Source organism: Chaetodon trifascialis, chromosome 6, assembly GCF_039877785.1.
Source record: "Chaetodon trifascialis isolate fChaTrf1 chromosome 6, fChaTrf1.hap1, whole genome shotgun sequence".
NCBI lineage: Eukaryota > Metazoa > Chordata > Actinopteri > Chaetodontiformes > Chaetodontidae > Chaetodon > Chaetodon trifascialis.
The window spans coordinates 21,327,501-21,352,639 of record NC_092061.1 but is presented as its reverse complement, the minus strand read 5'-3'; the positions used below and the strand labels follow the sequence as shown (position 1 = coordinate 21,352,639).

Sequence of the window (25,139 nt, the reverse complement as noted above, 5' to 3'; positions counted from 1 at the left end):
CATCCATCTCAGACAAAGTGTTCCTGAGCCCAAGCAGTACTATACTTTATACAGTCATGTGTTCACAAAGTGGTGAACCTCACTTGTGAGTGACTGAACCTTTCCAGGATGCTCCTTTCATTCCCAATCATTAAATTATCACCTGTTAGCAATCAACCTGTTTACCTGTTGAATGATCCAAACAGGTGTTTTTGGAGCTTTCCACATCTTTCCCAGTCTTTAGCTGCTCCTGTCCCAACGTGTTTGAAGCATGTTGCTGCATTAAATTCAGAATGAACAGATATTTACAAAAATCAATGATGAGGTCAAACATTCAATATATTACTTTTGAAATGTTTTAAATTGTTAGAAAGAACAAATTGTTCCACACTTCAGTTCAGGGCTCTAGTGGTAACAGTTCCTACCTTTGATATGACAACTGACTGACGTGAGGATGAAAACAATCTTTCAGATTGAATATAAACAGGATGGAAGCACAACAGCTGGGACTCTCCTGCAAAAGGTAAAAATCCTCAAATGTCTTCAAAACAAACCCCGCGTAATTGTTCAAAGGCCTACACAGATCCTTGATTTCAGTAATCCTTGCATCACATCTCTCAGTTTTTATGCAATATTAATCTGAAAAATAATGAGTAATTATAGATTTCAAGATATAGTTTTATAGTGCTTTTATCTGAAGAGCTTTGTAATTTTGCTTCTCATTCACACACACACACACACACACACACACACACACACACACACACACACACACACTGATGGGTGTGTGTCATGCAAGTTGGGGAGTAATTTGGGGTTCAGTATTCAGTGCCAAAGGACACCTCCTGTGGGCAGAGGAGCCGGGGACTGACCCGCCAACCCTGTGATCAGCAGATGACCCCCTCTCTCTGCTGACTCATGCGCCCGACTGAGTCCAATATGCTCGCAGCCCCCTCTCACTGGCTCATTAGATACTTCTTCAGTGCATGGACCTTTAACTTTCAAATGGAAAACTGACTTGCTTTTCTTCAAAGACCAGTAAAGAAATCATTTCAGTCAGGAGAGACTTCCATAATTCAGTTTATTTGACAAAGTGCACAGCAGGAAAGCTGATGACAGTCTTTCTTGTCTTGATTAGACCCCATCCTAATGTTGTTATTCTAAGGTGGTAGTGGTGCCATTAGCTGAACAGGAATACCTCCCAGTGGAGTCTAGACACTGGAGGTGACGTGATGCTGAGCTGGACTTCTGATGAGCTCAGGGGAATCAGTCAGGGCAGTGAGTAGGAAGCGGGTTTGTCCACTCTGAACCTAACTAGGGAGGCTAAATGTCTCTATTTTCATAAGATGATTGCATGTAAAAATATTCACCTGCAACATAATTGAATAAATGTCCCTCTGAGATGCAGCACAGTATAAGTTGAGTAAATATATCTCCCACCTCCACATGCCGAATATTCAGTCTTGATTGAGAATGGATTTTCAAGCATCTTCCTCCTCCCTCCTCCCTTCATGGCTTCTTTCCCTGTGGCAGGAAAACATTTGAGCCAACACGGATAAATACAGTATGGCACATTGGCAGTTTCCTTTATGAGGCCACGAATAGTTGGCTTGTAGTATCGTGTTTGCTGCTGCGATGTAGGCCACACCACGAGCAGCTATCATCTGATTCATAATGGCTGCCTGCCTGCCGCGGTCGTCCGCTAAACGGCGTCAGGAATTTTTCACTCGACTGACGTCTGTTATTAATCCAGCTTTTGTGTGAACGTGTACATTTCAAGACATTTCGGAACACATGTTTTAATCCATCTGTCCAAATACCTCAAAGTCTGGTGACTGTATTCCTCCCCCGATATTCAGTTACAAAGTGAAAGTTAAAATAGCTGCCACGTTTTCCTCATGGCGCCAGGCTGCAGCTGTTTTTTCGCCGGTGCCTGCGAAGTCTTTGCCACCAAAATAATCTGGGTTGGAGGCAGAGGGACAGTATGTGGAGTCATCACAGAGCTTTACTAAATATGGACAGGGCTGTCACAGGTTCACACCAGCACCTGCTCATGCCAGCAGCAGCAGCAGCAGCAGCGGCCGCCCCTGCAGCGGGATGAGAAGTTCAGCTAACCGTATTAGCACACGGGCTCCACACGAAAACAAGGTGCAGAAAGAGAAATGATGCACGAGAAGAGATCAGGTGAAATTCTCAAGTATGTCAAAGACACAATTGAAGTGGACAACAGAACACAGAGGGGACGAAGTCAAAAGTTGAACAACCAAACTCCTATTTTGAAGTTTACTGTTTTAAGAGAGAGTCTAAAGGTCAGAGAGAGACAGCAAAAAGAGCAGGATTGCATTATAAAGCTGACTGAAAGAAATAGCAGCAGCGGAGTCACATCAGGACAGCAGAGAAACTTCCCATCTCCTGCCTGTAACCCAAAATCTCATTTCTTAAACAGTCACTTTCAGGCTGCCCTTTCCCACCTGAGCCACGAAGCCCTCCCTCATGCCTTCCTCCTTTGCTGGCTTTAATGTGCTCTAATTTGTTCCTGTCTTGAAGTAAAAATATCCTTTCCACCTCTTCTGCTCAGCTCTTTATTTCCTTAGCCAGCACTTTTCTGCTGTTCTCAAGGGTCAGAGAAGTATTCTGTTTCACTTATTGTCAGGACGCAACAGTGGTGACTCTGACTCACAGCCTGCTTAACAATTGATTGGATGTAAAGGGAGTGGTACAGAGTGTACCATTACGCCTTTGTACACTGGATATTCATTCAAAATTAAGCTTCTGTTCCTGCTGGATAAGTCCAGTTGCCTAAAGCTGTATTACCTGATATTTTTTCCTGTCAGACAGTCTGGATGGACCTACTCATAGCTGTGCAAGATAGAGGCTAAACAGAAATGCCTAACACTGAAACTGTGTCTATGGTGGGAAGTTGGGATGTTGGTTTAAATATTTCATATCGATATTCATCTTGTCTGCTGTTATAATCAGACCAAAACAGAAGTGACACGTCAAAACCAAAGAAATGGTGCCGGTGAAGGAGGGCCATCTTTCAGTCAGTCACCTCCGAAGCCAAACCTGCTGCCTGTATACTTTGAGATATATATGTTAGATGGTGTTGCATCTAAACTTTATGTGTCTTGACTTTCAATGTAGACTGAAAATGTGATGGACAGCGTGTTGTTGATTGTTAATTTGAGCTTCTTCTTGAAGCTTGTCTTGGCCTTGCATGGAGTGGACCACTCTGTTCTCCAATTTAGGATTTCCTTTCCAGGGATTGCATGTTGAGGTTGACTTGCTGTTTCACCTGAGTGAAGCTGAAGGACACCAACTAACAGTTGCACCACTGACAAAGGCCATGAGTTTATCATGTTTTGCTTCATCATGTCAAAGATCTAAGTGGAGACCATAACAGTTTCAGCTCATGGATTTTTTCCTATGTATTCCTGACAGAACGCATCCCCCTAATTTTGTATTTTAAAAGGTCTTTAAATGCTTCACTGATTTGGTAATTTCAAATAAATTGATTCTTTGGAGTTTAATAACTTCTCTTTGGTTTTGTTCAAGCAGCCTGTCCACTAAACTTGTAACTTATTGGAAACTTGGAGCATTAAATCCAAAGCATTAGAGGGGCTTAATTTTTTTTTTTTTTAATGGTAGATTTTATACCACATGGCATATTTTTATACAATATAATTGATGGAAGACATGTTTAAGGTTTTTAAGGGATTCCTGTTTCAACAAATAGGAGAAATAATTGCTCTGCTTGGATTGAACAACCTGGAGAAAAGTCTGATATTCCATATAGTTCTTTTTGTTAGCAAATCCCATGAAAAGATCAAAACCAACAATGAATGTATCCTACTGGCAGGAGGAATTATGTGTTCATCCAAACTGGATAATTCCTCTGTGCCACAGAGCTACATTGTTGTCCAAAAACTATTAAAAACACATCAGTGAGCCGCACTGTAGCACTGGCTGACATGTTCCTTCATTACCATGAACACACACTGTAGTTTATTTTGGCTCAGTCACACACACGCCATCCTGCTGCACCAAATACTCACTAGAGCACCAAACGTGGATAATCCACCGCTGAAAATAGCACTATTTCTTCCTGTTCAACATTTGCTAATAACTACTCTGACCAGCTGTTTCAGGAAGTGACTGAGCCTCGAAAAAGAAAATATATATTCATTTTAAAGATTTAGATCTTCAGCAGGAACCAATGGGCGCGAAGCTGAGAGCCACAGACAGGGTCAGACGGTGCTGAGAGACGGATGAACACATGAATCTTTTCATGGATTTTTGTTGATAATGACATAAATGACATCATAAGCCTCAGCAAAAACCATTCAGCAACCAGTCATAACACAATGTTGGTTTTGTTTTTTTTTAATGTTCACTTGTCCTTTAAATCTTCTAAAAGTGCAGAATGTTAGATTGACTTTTGTGCTGTTTATAGTCCATTTATTCCTGCATGCTATAAGAAATGAATAAGTCATAGAAATGATGGGAAAAAAATGTTGAGAGAATTAACATAAAGCTCTGATTTAGAGGTTTGTCACAGTGGAAAGTATGTTTTAGATTTGGGGAAGTACATAAAGTACACAAGTCTATAAACCCTGAACAGTTCCTCAAGAATCTTTACTGGTTCTCTTGGGGTCTGAAGCCTGAAGAAGCCCTACAGGTTCCCGCAAGCTCTTGTACTTTCTTGTCAAGTATCTTAAAGTAATGTCATGTCGTCTTTGTTGGCTGATTCGCCCTGCAGACTGGATGCTGTGTTCACTTGACAGTTGATGACTGCAAATTGCTCTGAGGGGTATTGATTAGCGACAATGACCTTAAAGGTGATTTGACTGGTGCAGACACTTGATTTCCTCTATAAGCCTTTTGGGTCTGGTACACAGGAGGGCCACGTGTCAATCATTTCCAGCCCTGGTGTAAAGATTTATCTGGAATGCTGAGGGTTGTGCACGCTCCCACTCGCACACACTGACACATCCACAGGTAAATGCATGTACATGTACAGGTCAGTCAAATGTTTTGAAAAGCTTTAGAACCATTTATTTACAGTTAAAGTGGTAAAACTGATGAGACCTGATTCTCTCAGGTGTATGTTGATTTTGTCATGCTGAGCATTTTGGTGTGACCAGATGTTAGCATTTAGCTCAAAGCACTGTTGTGTCTAAGGACAGCCTCACAGAGCTGCTAGCATGGTTGTCAGCCTTGACAGGTAGCCAGAAGTCTACCTCAGGGTTCACCAGGGGCTCCTATGACAGCAACAGAGCCAGTGGTACACCAATGTAAGAGTTCAGAGAATTGAAATAGTTTCTCAAGGTAAAGCTGCTGTTCTAATGTAGGAATTCTGACACTGGTTGAGCAAAAGCATCAGTGACTTCTGAAGAAACTCAAGAATAAACAGTAATGCAAATATAAATGGAAATAACTTGTATTTGCACCTCTAGCGGTGGAATCTAAAGGTGAAGACCTCTCAGCTGTGCTGCAGCATGAACAGAAGCTCACCCCAAATAATTTTCTTTGGGACATGTGTGAATCACAATTAACTCTTGATAAAAGAAGTGGTGGGCCTCTCCACGTTCTTCAAGACACCCAGAGGGTTTTCACCCTTTGACCCACGCCAACACCATCTCTGGCATGTTGATGCAGGAATGCCAATGCTTTCAGGAGTAGCTAATATTTGCACCTGCAGTCAATGGTTGTACAAAAGAGGAAACAGTGATATTCTCCTCCACAGACATTTTCTCTCATAAAGGTGCAGATGTTGGTTGATTGGTTTGTTAAAAAAACTGGTCCAGAGCAAGATGTGGTTCCTAATATATGCACAGAAACACCTGATGTAGTCTCCAGTCCACTTTGTGTTTAAAGTCGCTTCATTTCTTCTCATTTGTAATTGCTCCTGTTCTGTTTGCCTTCTTTCAATGCCTGGCCCCCTTTGAGAGTCTGTGAAGTTCATATTTCATCACGCCCCTCGGGATCAGGACCAATCGACTGGACTCAGACTCACACACACCCTCCCAGTCCTCCCAAATCCATAGTGGCATAACGGCCTGTGACAGTACAGATATTACTGGACCAGCGCAGCGGTCATGCCTCATCCTCGTCATAATTGCAGCTGTCAGATCTGTTTCGCGATGTGTCTTCTGCCAAATAATTACCCTGGCGCTGTGCTCACTGGGGGGAGAGAAAGTACACGGCAGACTACTTCTTGGCTCTTGCTTCTCAGCGAAGTCATTCAACACAGAACAGTTTGTTGGCTGGCTTCCCTCCGTAAAGACTTTTGGACCCTGTACGTGGGACTTAAAAGGCTGGCAGGGAGACAGCTGAGTGCAACGTCGGGATTGACGCAGCAGAAGTCCTACTTTTCATTGTGAGCTGCACCTTGTCTTAGCCAGGAGGGGGGGATAAAGCCAGTGCTCCGTGCCTTTTATGGCATCACACACTAATAAATCCATACATCTTTCATAGCTTTTTCTGACAGCTACATACCAGTGCATATGGCATACAGTATATTACATTTGTAGCAAAAATGAGGGAGCAGATGTAGGAACATTGAAACACAAGACTGTGTATTCAGTGCTAAATCATGTGTTTTATTGCCTACATGCTTTTACTTGTACGTTCCAAGAGAAATTATTCAGAAAAATCAAGATAAGCCTTCCAGGCATGATGGGTTTCAGCAGACTTTGTTCACTCACACAAGTTATCATGCTTGATTAAATATGGTTTTAATAGGAAAGGTGTAGAATTGCACATACAATTCTAAATTGTAAAAAAAAATCTGTAGGTTAGGTCTTTGCCTTGTTTTATTTACACATGCAAATGATGCCAACTGAGAAAAGAAATAAGGAGTCCAACTTATCTCATTGATTCAAAGAGGCCACAGGAGGAGGAAAAAAAAACTTTCCAAAAGACAAAACAGACACAGATTTGTGCTGAGAAACACCAAGACATGAAAAAAAGAAAGAAACAAATTAGGAAAATGAAAAACTGAAAGAAAGGGCTGATGCAGAGTGAACAAGAGAGGGATGAAGATCATACCTCAATAACGTTGTTACCGGAGAGTGTCAGGTGAATCGGTTGCTTTTGAAATGAGGTAAGACAAGAGGAGATGAGGAGATTACAGTATATCACACCAGATGAACTTTATTGATCCCTGAGGTCGTTACAGCAGCAAGGCACAGAGGTGGAGCTCTGGAGAGCAAAGTCAATAACGTGATAAGAGAAAAAATAACATTAAAGATGATATCTCCATCATTTCTCTAGGATGTTGTTCAGGTTTTGACACACTTCCAGGCATCAGGTGAACAATATCTCTGTTAATACAAGGTCTAGTAAAAGGATTAGCATTGATGTATGCAGACGTTTCTTAAGTAATAAAACATTGTGTTTTTAAAGGATTTTTTAAGCCTTAAGAATCTGAGTCATAAAACTGAACCGTGTCCTGACACTGATTTGGTTACATTTTCTCTAAAAGCACGACAGTAAAATTACTTTGCACATTCCAGTCCTATTTTTAGAAAGTGCATTATCTTGCTCCATTTATCAGATTTTTGTCCTCTTGAATTATTTTGCCGTTTGGTTGGACGGTTGGCGTCTGCGGCGAGCTGGTCTGCTGTTTTGATCTGTGAAGTCAGGAACAGCCTGAGTCCTCGAAGCGGTCTCTTGATGGAGTCACTGAATGTGACAACTGATGCAGATGCTCCTGCCGTCAAAGCATGAATTAAAGATTGGATCATTTTAGTTGTGATCATTAAATTTCTATGAGGGATCCCAACCTGATGGCGGCCCCCACTGGCAGCCTCCTGCATGTGTTCGATTTTGAAGTCAGGATGTCCGGAGAGGAGGTTGAACCATTGTGTCGGAGACACTTTTCCATTTTTACGTACAACTAAATTTGCCTAAGTGACCGAATTGAAATATGACTTTCAAGTAGACAGATGGGGTGAATCTACTGGCTTTCTGTCAGCATGGATAGATGTTCTCACATGTTTTCGGCTTCATTTTTGCATGTTCAAGTCAAAAATACTTCAAGCCCAAAGACTCTTTGATGACAAAACAATCATGCTCAAGGTCCACTTACTTGCTTTTTGTCGACCTTTCAACCAAAGCACACATTCTCGGTCAGCAGATGAACTCAAACTTACAGGTGTCGTACAGGAGCTCAGAATCATGGAAAGTGTGAAACTCTTCATTTCTTCATCTAATTCAACCTGATGATGAAGACTGTGCAGTATAGCTGAAAGCTCCGGAGCATGTAAGTGGATCATGAGCCCAAATCGTTCTGTCAGCTGTTGCTTCCAAGGTCAAGAATGAGCTGTCAACTAATCATTTTATGTATTTTATGAAAGAATCTCCAGTGTGAGGCTTTGCAGCTTTCCTCTGATGAGCTGAATCTGTTTGGCTTTTTAATAGTTTTTCAGATGAAATAAGCAAAAGGAGCTCAGCACTTTAGGCTCTGGCATGTTTGATGGCCATCCATCCTTTTTTGACATTTTGTAGACTAAATAATTCATGGACTTGTCCAGAAATAATAATTGATAACCCAAATCTGTAGTTATAGCCCTGATTCAGTGCCGATGTGATGTGTGTGCACTTTTATTGTATTAAGCAGGTCCGTGTCCTCCCTAAGTGACAAAAACAAAAGTGTTTGTGTGTTTTTGGGTTTGAATATCCCTGCCAGCAAAATAGTGGAAATGTTCGGTTGTGATAACTTGGATTATCAATCACCCTGGGGGCAAAGCCGCATCTCACAAACACACACACACATATATAAACACTCATACATACACACATATACACACACAAAGCAGTGCCCGCCAGCACTCCTGTTAACACCAGTACACAGCTTGGTGCTTGTAACATCATGTCTTGCACAAACTGCAGAAGTATCTTGTCTGCGATGGCAGGGGGTGTTTGGAGAGCCTGTGAACGTGGAGGTATGAGTGTTTGTTTGTGAGAAACGCAGGCAGGGGGTGTGTATGGGATTCTGCAATGTGCTCTGACTCTCCAAAAAGTAGACAAAACCTCCCCTAAAGGAAGATCCTGCCAGGGTCTTAGCTGCTGAGCACAAAACCCATTTATATAGCAGGGAGAAGGGAGATTGGATTATACACAAAACACACACACACACACACACGCAAAACATGGACACACACACACACACCCACACACACACACACACACACACACCCACCCACACACACACACACACACACACACACACACACACACACACACACACACACACACACACACACACACACACACACACACACACACACACACACATCAATACAGCACAGTTTGGCTCATTTGGCTTCTTCAACAGTAGCTGTGCTCCACTTATCCTAATCAAGACACTAATAGCACACAGACAGGAGGAACACCAGGCTGTGTGAGTGTGTTTGTGGGGTTTTTGGCAAAATTGACTTCTGTGAATAGTTAAGCCCTCACAGCCGGCAACCACACACACACACCCCCTTAGTGCAGGCTGTTTTGTGGTTTGAAAAGTGAAATGTATGGTAATGTGGTAATGCTGAGCATATGTAGTTAATCCTCTTAGTGGTTTCCTGTGAAGGCTCGCGCCCTCTTTCTCTCTCTCCCTGTTTGTATGTCTCTCTTTCTCGCCCAAATAACTAGAACAGCTCGGGCTCGCCATTAATCAGTGTAGTAAGGGAATTGGGTTTATAGGGAAATATGTCTGTCCACCATTGTCCACATTAAAGGCATTCTCTTCTAGCGAGCTAAACACACATATAGTTAGGGCTGAAGACAGGAGCTGTTTTCATATCAGAACAAGCATAAACAATAACCATAAACAAGATCCAGCACAAAGGTCAAAGTTAATTAGTACAGTAAAGGTCCAGTCAGATCAACATTCAGGGCAGCAAATTTTTCTGGCAATTTCAAAGGAACTCAGCCGATTATCTTCATTCTGCTGAAATCTTTTGCATCAAGTTCAAATTTGGTGAATTTTGACACAAAAAAATAGCAAAATTGCTCCTCTTAATGGTGGACCACAGGCCAAAAGCAAACACCATTGTCTTGTCAAATCCCAAGTTCCCTTAATTAACTGACTTCCTGTGCAAAGCGTCAGTCTGCCTGCCCAACGTGTTTGAAATGTGTTGCTGGCATCATATTCAGAATAAGCATATATTTACAAATGAAGCTGATGAGGTAAAACAGCAAGGATATTGTCTCTGTACTGTTTTCAATTGAGTGCATATCAAGATGCCACAAGTGACACAGTAACACAATGTGAAGCTGATTGGATGAAGCTGACACCACATTGTCTATGTGTGTGGGACTGTCATTTCTAATATCCTGTATTCTTGATATGCCACTGTATTATATGTACATTGTACAGATGTTCCTGATATTATGTCCATATGGACAGACAGAGTGACAGCCAATAGATGAAGATGTACAGTAAAAGGAGACATCAAAGAATGAGAGCCGGTGAGAGTGTACTTGATATCTGAGTGCTTTGTACTTTCATCTCGGCGTGAGTTTACTGACCCACAAGGAGTGTTGGATAGCGTGTGAGCGTGTGTGTGTTTGTGTGTGTTTATGTTCCCGCAACTCCACAGCCAGTGCATTTACAGTGTGTGTTTGCCACCCTCATCTTATCTCTGCTCTAATTGCCTTCTCCTGCTCCACACACACTTGCACACTCATACCAAATGGCATATGTTGTTTTTGTTGTGTAGCTCAGAGGGTAGAGCCTGGTGTCTAACTAGATGACGGCACTAACGCACACGCACACAGAGCTGCTCCTCGTCTCATTCACACACCAGTACGCCTTGCTTCCTGTGTCAGGTTCCCTTTGGCCGCTAAAGCTGTCAGGGAGCTGCCCCTCTGGTAATCCATACATCCTCGTCTTTGTGTGTGTGTGTGTGTGTGTGTGTGTGTGTGTGTGTGTGTGTGTGTGTGTGTGTGTGTGATGAGTGGCCGGTCCGTCTAGTCGCTTTACACCCATAAAGAGTGATGTGCAAACTTCCTGCGCTTCTTTTACGAGCTTTAGATTTCATTTTTATCATCTGCTGCTTCTTAAACTGGCTGCATCATATTTCTGGGAGCAGATGTACGTACGTAGCTGCTGTGGAAGTTTTTTTTTTTTTTTTATTGCACACTGCTCACTGAACTACTGCTGCACGTTATCACCCTGAAAAGAAAGTTTTGCAATGTTTACATAGGCCAGGAGGTACCAGGAGTGGACTGGTGTCTACTTAGCTGAGAGAGAAGATTTTGTCCAAACAAAGCATTGCATTACAGCAACACATTACATGCACTGTTTGAGCCTGGTGAGTCCACTGCACACACTGCTTGTGGTGAGTAAAGCAGGGATGATGGGGCATGTGCATCCTCAGGTCAAATTTCTATTAATTTTCTGTCAGGGTGATGTCAGAGTACACCTAGAGGACTCTGACATCATAATTAGGGTGAGACCAGAATAGAAACCAGAGTGATAATTTCACACAAGGTGGCACAGTGAGACTATTTAACATGTTTTTGTCTGCTTTTTGGAGGCATGTGATAGTGTTTCAGATGGCACAGGAGAATATGTTTATGAGACAGACAGAGTGAAAAGAGAGAAGCTGCGAAAATTCAGTAATGTCACATGCACAGTAACCATTCAGCTAATGGAGTCTGAGAATGTGCTTAATGTCTGAAAGGCTTCCAAAGCTCTACACGATCTGGAGTGTACTCTTTAAATTGACACCAAGCATACATTTTTTGCAAATAAAGACCACTACCAGCGTTCAAAAATTCTCCAGCACACAGGAAGCAATGTGTTGAGTCCAGCTCTGTGTGGCGACAGCAAGCGGCAGCCAGCACAGCTAAATGTTAAGACCAATGAGGAAGCACCGTCCCTCTAAAGATAATAACCTTTATTTATATGGCATTTTATTCATAAGGCACCTTTGAAAAAGTTACAAGGTGCTTTACAATAAAAAATGACTGTAGTCAAATTTATGTGGTGTCATGTCTTGTTTATCTCCAACATCTTGAAACATTTGTGTGAAAGCCAAAAAGCCCTCACAGATAGATCAGCTGAGCTATCCTATGTGACTGATTCCATATCTAAAAGGTGCAAACATGAGCAGTAGTTTTATATTTCACAATTATGTTTGATGCTGAAGGCTGATGCAAGAAACTCAACATCAAACTTTGCAACCTTAGAGTTTACATGACGCCCTCTCCCTCACAATGAGAGAAGACCAATGACACACAAAGCTAATGACACTGGCTTAATGGTTAACGGCAAAAAGCCGCTGATTTAGCTTCAAGCAGCCTGTGTTTAAAGTTAAACCTTGGCTGGGAATGTGCAACATGACTCTGGTCAGCAGCCAGTATGAAAGTAAGCTTAAGTGCCAGTCAGTAATCCTGCCAACAGGACATCCTCTGACCTTTCCCCTTTCCCTCTGTCTGATGAGTCTGAAGTTACAGCAGCCGTTTCATGAAACATTATCCGTCGTATTTCTCCGAAGGGGATTGCAGTTGTGTTGCGATGCGGGGCTCCGTCTCTGCTCACAGCTGCCCCAAATTTAAATTTGGTTACAGATTCATAAGATCCCCGCAAGAAATCAGAGGCGTCAAAATGGGTCAGAAATCGCTCATCGTTAATTTTTAACTCAAGTTGCATTTTCGACATTCCTCCGAGGTGGAAAACAGTGATTTAGACTCTTGCACAGCCTCAGATCTCTGGTTACACTGTAGCTGGGAGAAGGAGGGCCGCTATCTGTGTCACCTAGCATGACTTTCACTGTGCCATGAGTGGAGAGCTGATGCATTATTGAAAACCATGCTTGTGTGCACATGGATGTGAGGGAAGAGTCAGACCTTCAGGTGAATCCCTGCAGTACGAGCGACCTCTAATGCATCGTGTTTAGGGATGTACAGTAGATAAAAGAATGAAAGAGTGACTTCAAAGGCTTGCTCACAAAGCTATCTACATACATGAATTATTGACTTTTTGTTTTGTTAGCCTAAAAGATGTTGTTCTTTTCTCAGATGGGTAGATTACTTGCTTGCCAAGACATTTGGTGTTTGGAGGTGAAACATGTGAGCTGGTGGGACGGTGACGTGTCTGTGCTGTGAGAGCTGGACGAACACTGTGGGCTAGCAGGAGCAAGACAACAGGAGCAAACGAGATAGATTTGCCAAACAGATTTGGAATTAAGCAACGTGGCTTCAACATGAAATCTTTCTGATCGAATGCAAATGAGCTTTGTCAGATGTGAGGAACCTGTAAACTGGATAATGAATGACTCAGCCCCTCCAAAAGTCACACAATCAAAAGAAACAAGCTTCTCAGATTGAACGCCGGCAGCATGCATTATGTATCAGCGCAGGCCTGCGAGAGGAAATACAGTATGTAATTTACTTTCTGTGCTTTCTGTTCACCTGCATCTCTTGTCACTGTGATTTTCGTCTCCTTTCATTTGGGCTCCTCACCCTGAATCCCCGTGAGGTTTCCTCGACTCACAGAAAAGACTCTTGCATTTTTATCCTTCCAATGTTGAGCTTTCTAAATCAAACAAACTCTGAAGTGCAGCACAAACTGTCTGAGCGGTCGTAAAACTTTTTGCTGGACTTGTGGCATGGATTTTTCATTGGAACTAATGGACGCTGAACAGAGGAGGTGAATTATTGAGCGAAACGCTTCTGTTTGTGTGCTCGTCGTCACAGAGCTGCGCAGGAAAAATGCCTTGCCGTTATATCACACCTGTCCTTGTCATAAAACCTCTCCTGTCAGCCGTTATACTATCTTTCTGACGTTATTTATGGTTTGATGTAAAATGACATCCCTCCATGGCTGGTTTCTTAACGTATTTTTTTCTGCTTGGTTTCTTGAAGTTGAACGATATTAACCACCGAGCTGTGACTCTGCATTTCTATTCTTGACCCTCCTAAATGGGTCAGCGACTGTTACTGCAGTCTGGAATAACTCAGGCAGAATGGCCCAAAGTTATTTTCGTGTGGTTCCTTCTGCAGCACGCCACCGTCTAAAAATTGTTTGATAGAATCATCTCTTCAAACACTCCACTGATGCATTCTTCAAACCTATATGTTAAGCAATGTCTCACAAAATAACATTTTCTTTCTCTCATCATCGCCCTCTCTGTGGCTTCAGTGCTAATCTCTCTCCTTGTGGTGGACCCTGACTCTTTCGGGCCATCTGTTTGATGATCCATAACCCATTACATGCTCGGTGCTGATATTTGGCCGCTGGAGCGATAGCCGCTATGGCAGGGTGAGAGCAGACAGCTGGATTTATGGGTGCTGGGAGGCCAATGATCAGCCAGTCATTTGTCATGTCTTACCAGCAGGTCCTCTAATTGGACCAGAGGCATGGGGGAGAAAGTCGAATCAATGAGCTAAGTCACAACTTTTAAACTCAGCCTATCCCCCAGATGAATACGTGTTGCTATTAGCATAACAATGCTCACCCTGTGGCAGTGCACACAGTCTCCTGCTTTGCATACACATTCCTCAGCTGCTAACTAGCTTGTATTGGTGGTCAGATGATGGATGACACACAGGACAGGCATGGAAATTCATGATTACATCATTGAGGAGCCAGAGTCATCTCTGTACTTTTTGTGACTGCTTTGAATATTTTCCAAAGCTTCTGATTAAATCAGGCGTTTTGGCAGAGGCTGTGACAGTTATAGGTGTCCTTCAGCTGGGCGGCAGTATAACTTTGCTTGTTTCACAGCTTGCCTCGCAAGAAATTAGCATATAATCGCACGGCCGGCATTGAAGGAAGTTGTGAAGTAAAGCAATTAAATGGTAGCAAATGAATACATTTGAATTCATTTAGGCAGGGAGATATTCTGCAAAACAGGAGCAACACAGCTGTTGCCCTCTAAAAACGGCTCAGCACACTCCCCATGCTTGTGCTGAGGATCCACAATGATGAGGAGGCAGCTCGAGAGCGGGCAGCGCTAATGAGAAAGAGTGCACGAGATATTTCAAGTCACAACAGGGCTCAGTGTACCGAAAAAACCTAAAATAGGAAGTAGTGCAACACTTCTGTCTGTGTTGCTCAGATGAGCTGAGCTGCTCACGTCCATTTTTTGTTGTCAAGAAAACATCAAACAGCTTACTTTCCTCTGGCATCCTTTGAACTGGTGCTTCTGACATGTTTAGTAACCTATTTCATTCTTTTGGTACAACTTAAGCCAAAAATTTCTGGAGTTCTATTTTCAAATGCCCAACTCCTGTAGCTTCAAACACACATCAACCGATCTCAAGTGATGCTATTAAAAAAGCTGTTAAGTAGCTTTGATTTGCAGTTTGCAGTAAATACACCAATAAATTCACATGGCACAATATGCACATAACTTGGGACGCAACCTCAGATTCATTAAGCATTCACCATCTGTGAATGCTTAAAGGGTTAGTTTGAGATAAGATGTTAAAATTCTCCCTCTTGGTTAACTGCTGTCCTTCAACCTGCCTCATACGCTACACAGTCATACTTATTTGGTGATGTCAAGTTTTGACCTCGATCAACCAATCAAAGCTGATTGTTAGCAAGTGGCCCTTGAGTTTGGATTGTTTTGATCTTTTTCCAAGATCGAGAATGAGCTTAATGCGACCATGTATATGTGACCAAAGTGACCACAATCTGGAGCACGCTCAGGCGTAAAACAAGCGCCTCTTAACTCACTTTGAATTATTTCCGCAGGTGATTTGTAATATGTGGGAATGCAATGTGGCATTCCATGAATTAAAAAAATAAAATCCTAGTTTTAATCAATGTTTGTGTTTCAAACATGATTAGTGAGACAGACTTTTTGTCATCAGAGAAATAAGGTAACGTCAAACCAACCACTGTGAATTGTTTGCTGTCAAAGTAAATTTGCCAGCGTATAATGATATTGATTTAGGGTGAAGTCACTCTGCTCCGCCATTAGCATGTAATGCCTTATTCAAACCTGACCCAGTTACACATTGCTGAAGCACACACAGATGTGTAATACCTCAGTGTGGTCGGGTTGATCAGCTGTAAATATAAAGCTGTGTTGACAGAACCAGGTTTCCCTCAAGGAGAAGCTCAAGTGTTTTTGCGTCTCAGTCGGCAGCAGAGCTGTTTGGCCGCTGTAAGGCATCATGTCCCCAGATTGAATTTGCCTCAGTAATAGCTTTAGTTTCTATCAACTCCTGGGCCAATTTTATCCCAATTACGTTTTGCTAGCCTGGCAGGCTGCCTTTCTTCCCTTCCCCACGCCTTGAAGGGGGAGTCCAACTAGTGTAACTGACAGCTCCACAAAACTGAGCCCTGTTAATGTTTGACTCAGCCTTTTGTTCTTGATTGGATTTTAATTGAATCTGCTACTTAAACCAGTGTAGGGGCAACCGAGTCCTCCCCTCCCTTTTTATGTATCCAGGGAGAATTGACTCGGGGATGCAGGTTGTTTTTCAGCTTCACCCAGCTTGATTTTCATGCAGGAAGTCACTCTGCTCACTGAGAGCCTCGCAGTGTGACCCCACTCCCCTGATGTCGGCTGCTGAACAAAGCGATGGAGGTTAAAGCTGCACTTTTTCCATCAGTGAACTGCCCAGTTAGCTGATGAGAACGTGATGAGAACACAGGGCCCCTGGCACTCTCTCTGCTTGATGTTAACAAGTTGGCATGACATGTAATAAGAGAAGGTCACAGAATAAGTAATCAGTTGTTTTTAGTGACTAGTTTGATACCGATTAACATGTAATTCGTATTTGAAGCAAAGGCGCCAAACGTTTGCTGGTTCCAGCTTTGGATGCTTTGTCAAAACAAACAGGCCATTTAAAGACATCAATTAGGGGCTCTGGCAAAACATAATAGGCATATTTTTCACTCTTTAAAAAAACATTATGATTTAACAATAGATCTAGGAAACACTGTATTAGTTTGTTAGTTGCAGCCCAAGTTTTTAGTACATAGAGTTCATGATGTGTGCGTTTTTGTTTGGTTTTAAAATGACCCAATGCAGCTGAAACAATCAACTTAATTTTTAAACCGTTGCTGCTTTAAAATTAAGTTTGTTTATTAGAAATTAGAAATCAAGTACATGATAGACTTAAGTTTGTCAGTCGATTGGTTAAAACTCAGGACATCACTGTTGCTGGGAAAATAAACTGAGAAAGCTGGAGATGGTCAGCATGCTCCAGAACTTGAAGCTCATCAGATGCATTGCTGAAAAGATTAGGTGATTAGGCTCCTTTAAGCAGTTAGTTTGGCAAAATTGCAAAATACTTGCAAGTTCAAGCTATTTAAATGTGAGAATTTGCTTCTTTTCCCATTATCATTATAAACTGAAAATATTTAGCTTTTAATTTAATTTTAAGACATCAGCATCTAGATGGGCACTGTTTTTTGACATTCAACAGACTAAATGTTTGATTGATAATGAAGATAATCATAAGTTTCAGTCCTCTCATATTTTCAATACCCCCAAAGTCATTCATACACTCTTGCAAACATGATACATGACTCCACCTAAAAGCATCCTATTTCAAGTGAGCATCTGCTTTGAAGCGTCTTTCAGCTGTACAGTGTCCTACTGCTGGAAAAAGTTTATTTTTAATCTAATGGTTTGTGTATATTTTGGTAACCTTCTGTGTAAAATATTAACATACTGTTTAATATGACTTTAGATTCAATTTGGTGCACAACCAGTGACTTAAGCTCAGCTGGGAAAGACCCTGTTTCTGTTCACTTTTCCATCTACGTAATTCAGTTTGTCTGGGATTCGAAGCAAGAAACTACCAGCCAAGAGCCCACAGTGCAAAAACCAAACTTAGCTCTGCCCTATATAACATCCCCTACTAGGATGTACTTTGTGTGAAAGCTATGGATCTATTTTTTTCTTTATGAAATTGGAGACGTGCAGCCGTGTTGGCTGAGCTGGTTCAGTCCTAAATCAGATCTGAAGCAGATATCTTTCTCCAGGGGGGAATGAAATAAGCCCTCAACTCCTTAGACATTTAATCAACGAATCCTAGGTATGGGTCCCTGTAGGAGACAATCTCATTGGGAGGAGTGGAGGGATTGTCATGGCCACTCAGGCTGCTGTCTGCTGTATAGCTGCCCTGGCTTGGACTTGTCAGAGCAGGAGGGGGTACATCAGATAATATTGAGTCCAGGTTTCGTGGGGAAATCTTTGCTCCACTGCTCCAACCAATTCAAGAGGTCTGTGTTTACAGCAAACCTGGGGTCAACCCCATTCCCCACGAGGTCCATTCAGGATGGGGATGTGGAATTGAGTACACCCTCCCTGATCCCCCTGAGACCTTGGCTGAAATGAACTCGCCCTCTGAGCCTTGGCGCTCAGTCTGGTCAGAGCTAAATGCATCCGTATTGCTAGCTGCTGAGCTAATTTTACATAGCTCTATTAAAAAAGCTTACTGACATGAATGGCAGCCGCAGAGCCATAACAGGAAATTTATGGCTGAGGGCACAACTGCATGCACACAGACGTATTATTACCCTCAATGACCTCTCTACCCAATCTAAGTTATGATCACAATGTTTTTATTTTATTGTTGATATCACCTGACCCTCCCACCACCTAAACACAAACACACACTGTATTCAGTGCAACACACACTCATACATATGCACATACAGCAAATGTTGAATGCGAACAGGACAGTTACATTTAGGGCAAATTAGAATTTTATTTCTTGTTTGAAATCTCTTTAAGACATCTTAAAAGGCAAGTAAAAAAAACAACAACAACAACTTTAGACTCAGTAGGTTGTAAAAACTCAAGTAGGGCATCAGTGCAGTTGTGACACCTCTCTGCTGTTGATTTTATTGGTCAAATGTTCAGAAAATGAATTATTTTGTTCATCTGAAAAGTAGGAATGTCTCAGAAACATTTTATGAAATATAATTCACACTTAACTCTCAATATACAAACGGATATTTATCTCCTAACTATTGTATTTGTCGAGTAGCTAGTAGAAGCTTTTTCACTTGCTTGTGATGCTTTCTAAAATCAATCCTCCTGCTTTCACTTGAAAAGATATTTGCTAAAGTTTCATACTCAACCATTTTTCTAAAGAAAATAATTACTGAGTACCCTGGAGTTCAGCTGTTCTGGTCCAGTCAGAAGGATTTTCCATTTATAAGTTTGCTTTGAACCTCTTTCCCCTCATAGGGCAGTCTGTTAGAAAGATATCTGATAGAGAAAAGATTGTCACCACATTGGAGAGCATCGCTGACTTATAGTTAGATTGGCTGGTGGATCCAAGCTGAATTGTTTGTGGTTGGGATGTCACGCCAGCCCAGTCACAGTGACTGTACGGAAGATACTTTTGTATCTTAAATTCAGAAATGGCCAGGGGCAGGTATCTCTGGCCTTTTCTTAATGCAAACAGAGACTGAGAGGGATCGGTATGCTCGGCATGACAAACTGATCTCACCCTGTTCTGTGAATTGCTCTTTGCAGTCAGAAGACATTACCCTTCCTGTAATAGTGTTCACGGGCTGAGGGCTGCAACTCTGAGTGCCTCCCGCAGTGAATCTGGTTTAGTGTTTTAGCTCAACTGCTTTTGCTTGTATCGAATCATCCTGTATACAGCTACAAAGACAGAAAAGCAGAGTGAAGAACTCCCTTTATGTTGAATGTTTGCAGAAGAAATATGGATGTGTGTCCAGATTTAATGCAAACTGAATATACGCTGCACTTTAAAATTTGGCAAATGTGGAGTTTTTCTGCTATCTGTTTTTGTTGGTCTCACACACACGCACACACCTATGGATTAATGTGTTGTGTCTTTAAATACGGTACGTTTTGGTCTCCATTACTATGAGTGAGACATCTGTCGCAATGGAACCTGTGCTGGAAGTCCCTCTGTGGTTTCGCGTCACTCAAGTTGAAACATTTTCTTGCATCCTCAGCTTGTCTACCTGGAGGGAACCTGGGAGTGCATCTTGACCTGCATTTGCATCTTTTGTTTGACCTTCTATGCATTCAGTTTTGCTTCATGTTGCTGTAATGTATGTTAGGTTGGGGTGGAATTATCCTATTTGTGACTTGGTGCACATTGGTGACTTTTTTTCAACATCAGCTGTTGTTTGGTTTTGAGCAAAGGCCATTTGTTTCCATATTTTGCAATTGTCTCCAAGTAAACAGTCTTTTTAGAGTTCATTAAAATAACATAAGAATAATTTATGATTTTATCATAATATCATATTATGCCTAATGAATGCATAGACCTGATTCAGGCCTCCTTGTTGTTTTTATAGCATCACACTGAGGGGCAGTTAAGATTGTCTTGTGCAAACAGTACAATAGCCCATCTAGGGAAGTGCATTACAATTGTCTTAAGCTATAAATGCTGAGATGTGTAGCCTTTGGTCATGCTATGTTAGTAGACATTAAATATTTAAAGAAATGTTATCATGGAAAAAGCAGTTCACTAAGAACTTCAGTGACATGTCCAACACCACTGCAGGACTACACACACTGGTTTTCCATGATATATAGAATCATAGAAATAGAAAGAAATGTTTTTTTTTTCTAACAACTTAAGGGGAAATTTTAAGGGGAATGTTTAGAGTTGAATATGTGGATTTTCATCTTGTGTGTGAGACCTCTGTGCATCAGCTAGTTTTGTTTTGTGTGACAGAGTTAGTCCTTGTCAGTGCTGTTCATCTCAGATTGTCTGTGTCTGTGTTACATTGTGTCACAGGGGACGGATGCCTACGTTAGAAAACTGCAGCTCTCGGTTGACACCGACATTCTTGTTACTTCTGAAGGTCGTTCCTCCTCCTCCTCCTCCTCCTCCTCCCTGTGCTGGAACATAAATGTTGTGTGCTGAGATTGCCTATGACACGTTTGCCCTTACATAAAACTCATTACACATCTGGCCACAGCTGTGCAGAGATGCACACCCACAAACTCTTTTTCTAAAATTCAATTACACACATACACATAAATAGCTCAAACCACATTATGGGAACATATCAACTGACATGCCCCCTCCAGGAGTGCCATTCCCCTCAGCTGGTTACTTTCCCTAATTAAATTTTCATTCTGTGATGTTCTCTTTTCTGTCTGTGTCTTTCAACATGGCCTGCTGTATGGCTATTCCCACATTGTACTGCATGCTCACTGCATGACTTTCTTGTGTAGACTGGCAAGAGAAAACGAAGGTGAACCGTAAAACTATTTCCCTCCACCCTAATTTATAAAGCAACTTCCTGCTTCAATTGTCTTACCTCCAAAAGAGGTGGTTTAGCTCTGGATTAACTGTCTGCTGGTTTCCAACCTCCCTGATCATCTGACTGCTTGCGTTTCTTGACCCATCGGACTCTGATGTAGCAATGTCACCATAATGTCACCTGTACAAAACAAGTGGAACAGGTTGCAATGAGTTTTTTTGGCCCTGCTCGGTGGATTTCCTCACTGTCCATTATTATAATGATCTAGATGTGCTACCTGAAACGTCATGATCTAGGGTCGCATTTAACATGTTGTTTTCTCCTCATAATGTATCATAACACCTCCATGCACATTACACTGGTTAAAAGTAGATACCTTGATGTGTGTAAATTAACTCTATCAGGCATCTGTTCTTAACAAATTTTTACTCTACAGCCACTCTGTAAAACATGTAATTTTTTTAATCATTGAGTGCTAAAACATATTTTTTATTTGTTACAAAATTCATAAAACAAGTGAAACTGTATTGGAAAAAACTGGAGGTATCCCACTGGCAGTGGTCTTTTAGTCTTGAAGGCTGAAAATGAGCCTGATTGTTGTGTTGAACTAAAGTTCTGGTGTGATTTTAGCATCTTGTTTAGATGGAGTGATTTTCTATTTGTAGACAAATGAAAATGTGCACAGCCTATGCATAGCATCCATCTCAGTGTCCGCGGGCCACATTCTTGGCGGCGGTATCGGGCGTTCAGTGCTCTCTGTGCCAGCGGCATTTTGTCTTTTTTGATACTGCCACTAGTAGTTGCCAATGTTAAGAAATGTTTATATCATACTCATAGGGGCTTTAAGGTGGATGGTTTTTGCAGTGCACCAATACAAACTGTCTATCAGGCGGCCACTCTCTGTTACCAAATTGCCATTTGTACACATTAGCTTCAGGGCTTTCCCGATTAACTTTTCCTGTTCATGCAAGAATAACAAGTTGAGCCAGTACTAGGGATGTTAAGTTTGGTTAATTTTGCTCTTGATAGCCCATTAAAAGGTAACTAACCAGTTAATTTTGAGCTGAGGGGTACACTATTAGAACAGATTGGTGACAGTCTAAGCAGTGGGTGGAAACAGTGTGTATAGCCAGAAAATTAAAGATGAAAGTGTTACAACCTTAATTAATACCACTTAATGGAAGCCCTGCTCCAGTCAGCACTGATGAGGTGACAGGTATTTGTGATTTTTGAGAGCTGTTCAGCAGACGGTGGAGCTTGTCTGCCCTGACTAGTTTGACTTGTAGCTCATTCTTCTTCTCCTCAATATGTTTTTCAATGCATTTAGTCACAGAAGCTCTCGATTGCGTACATGGGCTTGAGGTAAAGAACTAGATCTTTGAATCCCTCACCCTGAACCACACTTATTTTGCAGCGTATTGGTCTCAGTCATTTGGAACACCAACTGGGTGATGGCCCTGCACACGCAAATTAACCTATAGACCAACATGCATAACCAGTCAAAAGTGTTGTCTGTGGTGAACTGTTGACATCCCTAGCCAGGACACTCGAAGGTAGATCCAGCCACAGTGTAATGTGTGCTACTGTGTACCCGTCTATCTCTTACATCCTTTTGTGTCAGGATATATGGGACTATTAGAGTTCTGGTTGTTACCTGGGGCTAAAGTTTCCTGTCCATTAAGATTTCTGCTTAGTTACTGTCTCAAATGGAGCAAAGTCTCCTCATTTGACAGTCACCCCCCACCACAAATGTCCAGTTCATGAGCACTGTTGCCTGTGGATATTTCTGTCGTGAGCAGGCTATTAATCCTCTGGCTAAATCGGATTTATGGACTGTAAGATGATGTATCTGAGCATATGCAGGTACTGGAATATTGATTTAGTTTTGGCTTTAAGCTAGCCATAAGACATTGTCAACTCTGTGTTAGGAGCTATTGACAAATAGCAGGCATGCTAAAGGGTGCAGCCAACAGGCAGAAGTGATCTCAGGCCTTTCTGCCTTTTTCGCCTTATCTCATTCTCTAGTTGGCAGTGGTGCACAAAGCTTTTAATCAAGACTGAAGCAGTTTCACTCCACCTGCATCAGATACTGTATCCGTTAGTATTTTACAGCCTTAAGTAGAGAGGATGATAAGAGTTCAAAGTGTGAAATGGTTTTCTTATGGGGGTGATCACATTTTGTAAACTGGAGCAGTAAAACCTTATACAGCTATCATGGACCTCATAGAGCCTGTAATACACACTGCTTCAATGCATGGAAACAGTTCTGATTCCTCTCAATATGGCACTAATTTATATAAATTCAAGTACTGTTCATGTTTCACGTGTCTGTTCCATATCTATAATGCACGATTACTGCATACTGTGCAGTGATAGTGATAAAGTCTGGCATCTACTTTGTGTTGTGTCAGAAGAAAATTCACTTTGATAAATCATTATTTTGTAGATCAAAATTCAGAAGAATCAAGCAACGAGTCACCTCTCATTACCTGCAAAATGAGAAACAGAAACCTTTCTCTTCTTAACACTTCCCAAAAGTAAAAGGCTGCAGCCTTTCAGCCAGGTAAAACACAGGCCATTTTTATCAGTCATATTAACATGCACAAATGGGCCTATAAGTCTACTGTCATTTGTCCTAGCTGCCAACATAAAGATGACATGTGGGTGCGCTGGGATGATAACGGAGCACAGAAGTGTTTTTTTTTTTTCTTTTTTTTTGCAGTGATGAATGAAGTCTGCCTTCAGCTGTGTTTCATGTCTGCTTTTTGTTTTGTCTTTACAGAACAACACATCATGGAGACCGCAGTTGTGTCAGGAGTGTACCTGCCACGGTGACGTGGCCATCTGCAGGCCGACCCACTGCCCCAACCCACAGTGTGACTTCAAGAAGGTCAGACTTTTGACATTTTGCAGTAGAAGTTTGGATGTTTTTTTTATTTTGGGATAGAAAATGACAGTGGGCCATTCATACCAAGGGCAACAAGAATGCAATTTTTTAAATGGATGAGGCTGGTGGTATTCTATATTTCTCCTGTTGCAAGCAAATCTCTTTTGCAAAGAGAGAGTAGTTTTGTTGTTGTAGATGTAGTAGAAGGAGTTGTTTTTTTGTTTTTTTTGTGACTGAGACATTCATGATTTTGAAAGGTATGTATCTGGTCTGCCTAGACAGGTTTAGCTAACATTAGCCCCAGGTGTCTAAAACTGTTTTACTGAGCTTAATTGTAAATGTCAGTTAGGCTAATGTTAACTTAGCTTACTTGATTTGAATTGGAAACTATACTGCATTTTTTTCTTTTATTTACTGTTTGTCAGATCATTAAGCTTGACAAGATAAGCATCCACCCCTCTGACCTGTTGTATTATGTTGAAATGAAATTGGGCCAGAAAATTATCTTGTTGCCAAGTAATGCTACATTTGTCTGGTATGGCTAACGTTAGCTAACTAATGCTATGCTTTAGCTTATGGTAAATGACAGTAAAGCAACTAAGCCAACTAGCTAACACAGTTAACCTTGCACAAAATAGGATGGGATCACATGGAAAAAGTTCACTAACATCCATGACTGTGTGTTTTATATAAAGATACACAGCCACTGTCATTGTTTGTGTAGATGTTGCAAAGGACGTTTTTTAGCGATAGAACATGCAGCATGAGAAGATGTTATTGTTTTGTCACAACACCCTACATAAGCCACTGGACGACTACCAGAATCATTTTGTAACAGTAAGTCAATAAAATGAATGGTGGTGAATATGCAGGATCCTTTTTTATATTTTAATCTCCCTTTCTCAATTTTGCCTTGAAATGCAGATCCTCTTTCAAGGGCCCATTTAATCACTCATCTTTGTGAGTCGCCCTTACAACAAGAATCAATGAAATGACAGACTATTGTGCAGCGAAGTCTGCCGATTGCACCATTTAATTTGCCACAATGACAAGTATTCGGAGACTCTTAGTTCCAGCCTACATTCTTTGCCTCAT

General features: G+C 41.6%; 1 protein-coding gene across 2 annotated transcripts in view; it reads left to right on the top strand.

The window, feature by feature from the left end:
• fras1 (Fraser extracellular matrix complex subunit 1) overlaps positions 1–25,139 on the top strand; it is a 228,953-nt gene that overhangs the window by 47,423 nt on the left and 156,391 nt on the right. For both annotated transcript variants that reach the window (XM_070964455.1, XM_070964454.1), the window contains exon 3: positions 23,940–24,047. In XM_070964455.1, the coding sequence (XP_070820556.1) occupies positions 23,940–24,047 (108 nt within the window). The remainder of the gene's footprint in view (positions 1–23,939; positions 24,048–25,139) is intronic.